Source organism: Solanum tuberosum, unplaced genomic scaffold (assembly GCF_000226075.1).
Source record: "Solanum tuberosum cultivar DM 1-3 516 R44 unplaced genomic scaffold, SolTub_3.0 scf00470, whole genome shotgun sequence".
In the NCBI taxonomy this organism is placed as follows: domain Eukaryota; kingdom Viridiplantae; phylum Streptophyta; class Magnoliopsida; order Solanales; family Solanaceae; genus Solanum; species Solanum tuberosum.
In genome coordinates this window covers 188,338-199,368 of record NW_006239390.1, presented here as the reverse complement: position 1 = coordinate 199,368, position 11,031 = coordinate 188,338, and the positions used below count along the sequence as shown (strand labels likewise).

Genomic DNA, 11,031 nt, shown 5'->3' with positions numbered 1-11,031 from the left:
TAGTCATAATTAATGGTCATTAATAGTCATTAAATACCTTTAGGTGTATTTGGACACTGTTAAGTGTATCCAATAACCATGATCAATAGTCATCAACAACCATTAAATACCATTAAGTGTATTTTGACATGGTTAAGAGTATCTAACAACCATGATCAATAGTTATCAACAACCACTAAATATCATTAAGTGTATTTAGAAAGTCATTAAACACCAAGGGTAATCAACAACCATTAAACACCATTAATAGCCACTGATAACCATTAAACACTATTATTTGTTTCTTTCATCTTCTAAGGAAATAAAACATTGCAGTATTTTCTTTTTTTCTTCTTTTAAGGAAAGAAAAAGTTTTTCTCTTTTAAACTAATAAAAGTCAAAAACAATTTATTTCTAAGTTGAAAAAAAATACTAACAGTCCTTTTCTTTTCCGAACTCGATCAATTAATCAGGCATAGTAGGGACCACAAATTTATTAGCAGAGGCTTCCAATTATAATATTTAATTCGTAAAAAGCATGAATTAACCATATCATAATAAATCACAGATTGTACCACTAAAAATCTGCAACTGCACTCTTCTATTAAATTTCAATTTTTTTTTCGTTACAACTTATTTAACTCCCCATGTTAGAATTACCGACACCAATCAATTAAATTAAACTTCTGAAAAATTTAATCCATTGATTAATTTATTCCTTTATCTTTATGCTTAAATTAATACATGTGACGGATATACATATATAATCCACCTGCAGGGTTTTCACGTGACTACTTATAAGCAACCATAAAGGGGTGTCTTCTTTCTCATATCCGAGATATGGTTCTATCAGCTAATTATTAATTCATGAATGTAATTTTTATTATCCAATCCATTAGGAATTTTTTGACTCATCATAGAGTCTCACCTTTTAATAGATGAAAATAATAAAGCAAACTACACAGATCTTAATAACTACATCAAGATTAAGAGTATAAGCTCATGTAATGGACTAGAGATATTATTTATTGAAATTCAGAACCTAAATGCATATCTCAATTTGGTCCGTTCAATACATGCAAAATGTACTAACACAAGAAGTTGGAATTTTACCATTCCCATAATTAAGATTGAATTACTTTTAATCTTGTGTTACAATCATCAAGATGTTTGTCCAATTTCATCTTTGACGTGAACATATAATTTATGACTTATAAGAACCGACAATTTTAATCTTCCGCGCATGAGTTAAGCAACTCCATACCCAAAAATTGTCTACTAGATAAGCAATGGACACACATATAAACGCAATGATCTATTCAAACAAAAACTTTATTGTAACAATTAACATAAAACATAAAGTCTTTATAAAGGATTAAAATCAGTACTATAACTCAACCATATGGTTAATAGTATATCCCAACAATCTCCCACTTAGACTCATAACCATGCATGTACAATTTTAACAGCTATTTCATCCACATGCTTATCAAAAGACTTCTGAGGTAAGGCTTTGGTAAATGGATCCGCCAAATTGTTCTTCGATTTAATCTTCAAAACTCTTACATCACCCCTTTGAGTTATATCACGAATCAAGTGATATTTCCTCTCAATGTGCTTACTCCTTTTATGGCTTCGTGGTTCTTTTGAGTTGGCAACTGCACCACTATTATCACAATAGAGTGTAATTGGTGCTTCAATAGAAGGAACCACTTCGAGCTCTTTTAGAAAGTTTCTGAGCCAAACAACCTCTTTAGCCGCCTCAGATGCAGTTATATATTCAGCTTCCATGGTGGAATCAGCAACACAAGATTGCTTTATGCTCCTCCAAACTATGGCTCCACCTCCTAGAGTAAATACATATCCTGAGTTTGTTTTTCTAGAATCTCTATCTAACTGGAAATCTGAATTTGTATATCCAATAGGTACAAGATTGCCAGGGTGGAAAACAAGCATATAATCCCTAGTCCTTTTAAGGTACTTGATGATATGCTTGACTGCAGTCCAATGTTCTTGCCCAGGGTTAGACTGAAATCTGCTAACCATGCCTACCGCCTTCATCCTTTCTATCTCGTCGGTCGTTTTAGGTGACTGGTCCTTTGATAAATTAATTCCATGTCTAAAAGGAAGAAACCCCTTTTTGGAATTTTGCATGCTAAACCTCGCAAGAATAGTATCAATATAAAGTGCTTGAGACAAGCCTAATATCCTTTGTTTGCGATCTCGAAAAAGCTTAATCCCAAGTCTTTCATATCAAAACGCGACGACAACCACTCTTTAACAGAATTCAACATGCTCGCATTATTTCCTATGAGCAAGATGTCATCTACGTACAGAATAAAAAATGTTACTCTGTCTCCCTCCCATTTCTTATAGATGCATGATTCATTTTCAAACTGATCAAAACCACAAGTTTTAATCGAATTGTCAAAACAAATGTTCCATGCCCGAGATGCCTGTTTCAATCTATAAATGGATCTCTTAAGTTTACAAACCATGTGTTCATTTCCATTTACCATGAAACCTTCTGGTTGTGCCATATAAATGCACTTTTCAAGACTTCCGTTTAAAAAAGTTGTCTTGACATCCATTTTCCAAATCTCAGAATCCTAATGAATTTAAGCATGGCTATAGGCGAAAAAGTTTCCTCATAATCAATTCCTTTTTTTTGAATAAACCCTTTCGCAACAAGCCGAGCCTTAAAAGTTTTCAATTTTCCATCCACACCTCTTTTTTTCTTGTAGATCCACTTACAACCAATAAATTTAACACCTATTGGTGGTTCCACAAGATCCCAGACTTGGTTTGAGTACATAGATTCCATTTCAGATTTCATAGCAACAACCCACATTTCAGCATCTTTATCATGTAGTGCTTCGGCGTAATTTAATGGTTCTATATTAGTCTCTTCAGGGATTCTATCGTATGATTCTCCCAAGAGCATAAACCTTTGTGGTTTTCTAATAACTCTACCACGACGACGACTAGCAACTACATGATTTGCTACATCTTGAACTAAATTATGAAAATTCTGAAGTACTTCCTCCACAATGTCAGGTTGCGCGACATTACTCCCACTACGTTGTGGTAGCGAGATGTCTTGAGTCTGCTTTTGAGCAACCTCTAGAGCATCCTCTTGAGCAACCTCTTTTCGATCGACATTCCTCCCACTATGTGGATGCAATGGTATGTCAACAATTGTTTTAGGTAGTTGTGTTGATGTTTCATTAGTAGGTATTCATTTGCTTAGTTCCTGTAACACAAGTTTACTTCTAGGAACATGGTTAATTAAATAGTCTTGTTCCAGAAACTTGGCATTTGTTGAAACAATTACCTTTTGTTCCTTAGGATAATAAAATAAACCTCCTTTAGTTCCTTTTGGATATCCAATGAAAATGCACACTTCTGTCCTTGATTCCAACTTACTTGTTTTCCCTTTTAATACATGTGTTGGACATCCCCAAACTCGAATATGCCATAGACTAGGCTTGCGCCCATTCCACAATTTGGATGGGGTTAAAGGAACATATTTGGAAGGAACCAAATTCAGAATGTAATTTGCAGTTTCTAAGGCATATCCCCAAAAGCTAAAAGACAAATCTGAATAACTTAACATTGATCTAACCATTTCCAAAAGAGTTCTATTTCTTCGTTTTGCCACACCATTTTATTGTGGTGTTCCTGGGGGAGAATATTGAGATGTAATGCCCGATTCTGATAAGTACTTAATGAATTCTGCCGAAAGGTATTCACCACCATGATCTGATCGTTTGGATATGTTTACCATGTCGCTTTTCCGTTTCTATCTTGAATTCTTTGAACCTCTCAAAGCATTCAGATTTGTGGCGCAACAAATAAATGTATCCATATTTTGAGTAGTCATCTGTGAAAGTCACAAAATACTCAAAAAACCCCTCTTGCTCGTATATTCATAGGACCGCACAAATCAGAATGAATTAATTCTAACTTATTACTGGCTCTATTTCCTTTGGAAGGGAAACGTCTCTTTGTCATTTTACCTTCTAAACAAGATTCACAGGTTGGTAGTGCCTCCACTTTCAATGAACTCAGAGGTCCATTAGAAACCAACCTTGAAATCCTATTTATTTTGATATGACATAGACGTAAGTGCCATAAGTAAGTTTGACTCAATTCAGAAATACGTTTTCTTTTATAAGAAATATCAATATTATTTAATTCATTATGGTGTAGCATGTCATGGGAGACTTCAAATACAAAGAGATGATGTATTTTAGGAGCACTATGGATGAATTGCTTATCATACTTAATAACAACACAATTATTTGCAAATAAAACATCATAACCAACATCCATTATTTTTGAAACTGAAAGCAAATTCCTTCTTATCGAAGGTACATACAGAACATCTTTTAAAAACAGAATTCTGGAACTACTAAAAGAAAAAGAGATATTTCCTATTGCTAGGACTGGTGTTGGTTCCCCATTCGCCTGAAAAATACAAACTTCATTCTCACTTAGCCGCCGCGTTTCCTGAAACACCTGCAAAGAAGTGCAGACATGGTCAGTGGCTCCTGAATCTACAGCCCATAATTGGGTAGAAACAGCTGCTAAAAAGGTTTCAACGACATTTAAACAAGAATTACCTTTGTTCTTCATTTTGGCTGGATAGTCAGGGCATTGCCTCTTGTGCTGACCAGGCTGCTTGCAGTGGTAGCACTTGCCCTTAGGCTTAGCCACACCACCTGTAGCACCTCCAGGTGACACAACCTTGCACGACTTCTTCTTCTTCTTTTGGGATTTAGCCGGTTTAGACAAAGAAGCGACATGTTTGCCCACCATGTATGCTACAGAGGGAGGAGGTTGCTGTTTGATAATGGATTCTGCCGCTGTCAGTTCATTCAACAATTTCGCAAGAGACAAATCCATCTTGTTCATATTATAATTCAAGAGAAACTGTTGAAAACTCTCCGGCAGAGTCTGTAGGTTCATCTCAACCTGAGATTCCTTATCAATAGCAGAGCCAAGTATCTCCAGCTAATTCAGATAACTCATCATGTTCAGCACATGATCCTTGACAGGTGATCCTTCAACCATTTTGGTGGTCAAGATAGCCTTCATGGCAGTCTGCTTGGCAGCACGATTTTGCTCTTCGAACATCTCTTTGAGAGATTCGAGCATATCGTAAGCAGTTTCATAGACTGATGTTGATGCTGCAAGACATTCGATATTGAGGCAAGAATGTAGCACCTTGCCATCTCATCAGCCTTGACCCATTTCTCATAGGCCTTAATCTCCTCATCAGTAGCATCTGCTGGTTTAATGGGGAATTCTTCAACCAACACATATTTGAAACCCTCAGATGTTAGAACAATATCAAGGTTTCATTTCCAGTCCACATAGCTAGGACCTTCCAGTTTGCTTTGGTTCAAGATAGAGGACAGAGGATTGAAGTGAGACATAGTTAATCTGAGAGATATTTAAAATAGATCATTAGTAACATGTTCTTTAAAAAATAAAAAAATAAAAAATAACAAAACAAGACACATATAATCATGCTAATGAACAATTAGAATCGATAGGGAAACTTAACTGTTCAAGCAAATATATGAGCAAGTTCATATATATAATACCACTTAAACAATACAAGTCCAACTCAGTTAGAAAGTAATTTGTGAAGTTTAGTCAGGTATATATATTGTATGTTGTTCATTGATTCAACATGCAACTTAGTTGGAAAGTTAAAACAAGTCATCAAATCAAAAGACAAACATAACAGTATCAAAATATACAAGTTTATCCGATGAGGAAGAAGACCTATGTCAACATATAAACTCTTATAATAGTTGTTAAAATCATTTATTAGAGGTAGGAATGAACCCTTACAACTCTGGAATACAAAACACTTTTTTTTTTAAACAACAAAAAAATGTTCATCAAAAGTACATCATGATATAAACAGATTTAATCAAATATGTATCAAAATCATGGACTCTTATTACATAATCAGTTATATGTAAGAAGACTCGTGATACCAATTGTTAGAATATGCACAGCGAAAGCATTTTTCAGAATCACAAACTTACATAAAAGCATAATAATGTAATCTAAATAATTTGTGAAACTCTAACCTTTTGTAGCTTTCACACAACTCGTTCAGGGACCGGGACTCCAGAATTGCAGTCTTCTACTAATTCCTGACCAACTTTCTTAATAAAGTCTTGTGTGGGCAAGAAATTTTCAGAAAAAAGATATTATTTCCTTGAGAACCACCACCCCTATTTATACTTTTCAGTACAAGGGAAAGGTTTGAAAGATAAAAATGTTTCTAGTTATAATTAATGGTCATTAATAGTCATTAAATATCTTTAGGTGTATTTGGACACTGTTAAGTGTATCCAATAACCATGATCAATAGTCATCAACAACCATTAAATACCATTAAGTGTATTTTGACATGGTTAAGAGTATCTAACAACCATGATCAATAGTTATCAATAACCACTAAATATCATTAAGTGTATTTAGAAAGTCATTAAACACTAAGGGTAATCAACAACCATTAACACCATTAATAGCCACTAATAACCATTAAACACTATTATTTGTTTCTTTCATCTTCTAAGGAAATAAAACATTGCTGTAATTTCTTTTTTCTTCTTTTAAGGAAAGAAAAAGTTTTTCTCTTTTAAACTAATAAAAGTCAAAAACAATTTATTCCTAAGCTGAAAAAAACATACTAATAGTCCTTTTCTTTTTCGAACTCGATCAATTAATCAGGCATAGTAGGGACCACAAATTTATTAGCAGAGGCTTCCAATTATAATATTTAATTCGTAAAAAACATGAATTAACCATATCATAATAAATCACAGATTGTACTACTAAAAATCTGCAACTGCATTCCTCTATTTAATTACAATTTTTTTTTCGTTACAACTTATTTAACTCCCCATGTTAGAATTACCGACACCAATCAATTAAATTAAACTTCTGAAAAATTTAATCCATTGATTAATTTAATCCTTTATCTTTATGCTTAAATTAATTCACGTGAAGGATATACATATATAATCCACCTGCAGGGTTTTCACGTGACTACTTATAAGCAACCATAAAGGGGTGTCTTCTTTCTCATATCCGAGATATGGTTCTATCAGCTAATTATTAATTCATGAATGTAATTTTTATTATCCAATCCATTAGGAATTTTTTTGACTCATCATAGAGTCTCACCTTTTAATAGATGAAAATAATAAAGCAAACAACACAGATCTTAATAACTACATCAAGATTAAGAGTATAAGCTCATGTATTGGACTAGAGATATTATTTATTGAAATTCAGAACCTAAATGCATATCTGAATTTGGTCCGTTCAATACATGCAAAATGTACTAACACAAGAAGTTGGAATTTTACCATTCCCATAATTAAGATTGAATTACTTTTAATCTTGTGGTACAATCATCAAGATGCTTGTCCAATTTCATCTTTGATTGTGAACATTTAATTTATGACTTATAAGAACCGACAATTTTAATCTTCCGCGTATGAGTTAAGGAACTCCATACCCAAAAATTGTATACTATATAAGCAATGGACACACATATAAACACAATGATCTATTCAAACAAAAACTTTATTGTAACAATTAACATAAAATGTAAAGTCTTTATGAAGGACTAAAATCAATACTATAACTCAACCATATGGTTAATAGTATATCCCAACATGAATATCTCACCAACAAAGGTTGTTTGGAACACAACACCTCTTGAAGCTTGGAATGGTAAGAAGCCTCGGGTAAGCCACTTAAGAATCTTTAGTTTTATAGCATATGCTATGGTTAATTTTCACTCTAAGCTTGATGAAATATCTAGAAAATGCATTTTGTTGGCTATAGTCTTCAATCCAAAGCATATCGTCTGTATAATCCCATAAGTGTCAAAGTGATTATAAATAGAAATGTTGTGTTAAATGAGGATGCAAGTTGGAACTTTAATTCTGAGAACATGATATCCAACATCCGATTGCTATCTACTGATGAAGAACATGCAGTAGATTCTGGAAATTCAACCAATTTTTTTCCTTTAAGTTCATCTGTTAGCTCATCAATTGCACCATCAACAACTTTTGCACCTGACGTGTCTTCTGTTGAGCCGATTCCACTTAGAAGATCAACAAGGGGAAATAAATTGAATCCTAAGTACTCTAATAGTGTAAATACTTCTTTTCAATTTGTTTTGCTTGTTTTAGATCATGTTTGTTATGAAGAAGCAATAGAACAATTTGAATGGAAGGATGCTATGACTGAAGAGATTCAAGCAATTGAAAGAAACTCTACATTGGAGTTAGTTGATGCACATGAAGGAAAGAATGTAATAGGGCTCAAATGGGTGTTTCGAACAAAGTACAATTATCATGGGAGCATTCAAAAGCATACAACTCGGCTCGTGAAAAAAGGATATTCACAACAACAAGGTATAGATTTTGAAGAAACTTTTTCTCCTGTTGCACGATTTGAAACAATGAGAGTTCTTTTGGCTTTAGCTGCACAATTATGTTTGCTCGTGTTCAATTTGATGTGAAGTCCGTTTTTTGAATGGTGATCTGGAAGAAGATGTTTATGTTTCACAACCTCAGGGCTTTGTTATTAATGGCAATGAGAACAAACTCTACAAGTTAGAAAAGCTCTTTACGGGCTGAAGCAAGCTCCACGTGCGTGGTATAGTAAAATTGAGTCATTCTTTCAGGATAGCATATTCACAAGAAGTGAAAATGAGCCAACTTTGTACTTGAAGAAACAAGGTAATGGAGAATTTTTGGTGGTTTGTCTCTATGTTGATGATATGATTTACTTTGGTTCCTCAAAGTCTTTAGTTAATGATTTTAAGTCCAGTATGATGAGAAACTTTGACATGTCTGACCTGGGCTTACTGAAATATTTCTTGGGGCTTGAGGTGATCCAAGATAAAGATGGAATTTTTATTTCTCAAATGAAATAAGTAGAGGATCTTCTGAAAAAATTCCATATGATGAACTGTGAAGCAGAAGCTACACCGATGAATATAAATGAAAAGTTGGAGCGTGCAGATAGAAATGAGAAAGCAAGTACAAAATTGTATAGAAGTTTAGTTGGTGGCTTGAATTATCTAATGCACACTAGACCTGGCAATGCACTTTTTGTTAGTGCTATGTCCAGATTATTGCAAAGCCCCACAAAGCAACATTTTGGTATTGTGAAACGAATTCTTCGTTATGTGGCTGAAACAGCTGACTTTGGTATATGGTATTCTAAAGCACCAAATTTCAAATTGGTTGGCTTTACTGACAGTGATTATGAGTCTTCTTGGATGACCAAAAAAGCACTTCTGGAAGTTGTTTCAAATTTTGTTTCAGAGCTGTGACATGAAGTTCAAGAAAGTAGGAGATAGTAGCTTTGTCGACATCTTAGGCAGATTATACAACAGTAAGTTTAGCAGCACGACAAGCTTTATGGCTCCACAAACTACTTGGAGATTTTAGTTACGAGCAAACGGAGTCTACTGAGATTTTTTCTGATAGTAAATCAGCAATTGCTATGGTTAAGAATCCCTCCTTTCATAGGAGAACTAAGCACATTGATGTGCAATATCACTTTATCCGAACTTTGGTAGCTAATGGAAGAATAGTGGTGAAATTCTGCAACATAAACGAGCAAGTAGCGAATATATTTACGATGTCTCTTCCTCAGGCTAAGCATGAATATTTCAGGTTGAAGTTGGGAGTGTGTGATTTTGAATCAAGGGGAAGTGTTAGTTGACGCATTCAAAAGTTCAATGCTATTAGTGGCAGCACTTTTAGGAGTCTTTAATATGTCCATTGTACAAGCTCCAGGAGTCCTAATTAGTTTATGTTAGTCAGTTAGTAGGTCATGCGTTAGTGATAAACTAGTGCCCTAATATTTCTCTATGTTTGTTCCCTTCCAAGTACTATTTAAAACTTATAACGCTGTATCTTGAAGCATAAGAAAAGATTAAGTATTTCACTCTGTTTCTTAATATCTTATTCGAGTAGTTGTTCCTCTCTTTTTCCAACAAGAAAGAGACAGATGATCACCAAATGACACACATACATTACATTTGCCCACATCAGCATGATCGTTGTTGTTCGTGTGATTTCAATTCAAAAAATTTAACAGTTATTCTTGTAACATACCGCACCTAGAAACAACTATAAAGAGTTTAAAATATGAAAATATTGATTTTTTGGAAAGAATAAAGAAATCTGGAAATTTTGTCTAAGTTAAAAAAGTGAGTTTTGGCCATTTTAAAAATACCATAACTCCTAGCTCATGAGGATTTAGGAGAGCTCTTGATATGGTTGGAAATACCTTGGAGATATCTTTCCAACGCCGCCGAGATTGCATGATTTCGACATCGTATGAGTGAGATATGCCTTTTGAAAGTTGGGCTGTTGGATTGAGGAAACTCCCAAACTGGATTTAGGGAAGGGCAAATTAGTCTTTTCTCTAATTAATTTCCTAATTTGATTTTAGGGATTTATTGGGGTAAAAACATGAGTTATTCAGTTTGGAGAATTGAGAAATACGCTTAGGGCTTGGAGAAGAGAGAAAAGAAGAAAGAAAGGGAGAAAAAAGGCAAGAATTCGTCAAGATCATCCAAGCTTGCGAGTGGAATTCGTCGGGGGTGATCCCTATTAAGGTATGTGAGATCTTTTCGTGTTGGGTTAGTTCACCCACACTCTCATCTTATTTCTATTCAGAGAATGGTGGTAGATTGAATGAAAAGTTAGGGAGTTCTTGAAGAACTTGTTGAAATTCGTTAAGTTCTTGTTGGTTGAATTGTTGATGCTTGGGGGTTGAGTTGATTTATGTTTCCGGGATGTTTTCGAGTTAGATTGGTAGTGTATTGAGGTTTCAATTGATCCTAAGTGTTTGGGGAAGGAACTAGGGAAATTGGAGGGATTAGAGATGAAAAACGGAGAAGAAAAATTGAGAACACCTGGGTAATGGCGATGGCGTGCCGTGCCAGCCAGCGCACCCCAAAGCAGCCTCTGAAGTTTTGGCCTT

The 11,031-nt window shown here is 34.4% G+C and overlaps 2 protein-coding genes across 2 annotated transcripts; both read left to right on the top strand.

Annotated features, from left to right (window-relative positions):
* Window positions 1–7,843: 7,843 nt before the first annotated feature.
* Window positions 7,844–8,548, top strand: LOC107058239 (uncharacterized mitochondrial protein AtMg00820-like). Its single transcript, XM_015303700.1, has one exon. It carries the CDS (start codon window positions 7,844–7,846, stop codon window positions 8,546–8,548), a length of 705 nt encoding a protein of 234 aa, XP_015159186.1.
* Window positions 8,549–8,995: 447 nt separating this feature from the next.
* LOC107058238 (uncharacterized mitochondrial protein AtMg00810-like) lies at window positions 8,996–9,367 on the top strand. Its single transcript, XM_015303699.1, has one exon. The coding sequence runs from the start codon at window positions 8,996–8,998 to the stop codon at window positions 9,365–9,367; it is 372 nt and encodes a 123-aa protein (XP_015159185.1).
* Window positions 9,368–11,031: the final 1,664 nt, after the last annotated feature.

Bases quoted from the DNA above. Each gene is read 5' to 3' on its own strand.
- LOC107058239 (XM_015303700.1), top strand. From the start codon at position 7,844: ATGCATTTTGTTGGCTATAGTCTTCAATCCAAAGCATATCGTCTGTAT.
- LOC107058238 (XM_015303699.1), top strand. From the start codon at position 8,996: ATGAACTGTGAAGCAGAAGCTACACCGATGAATATAAATGAAAAGTTG.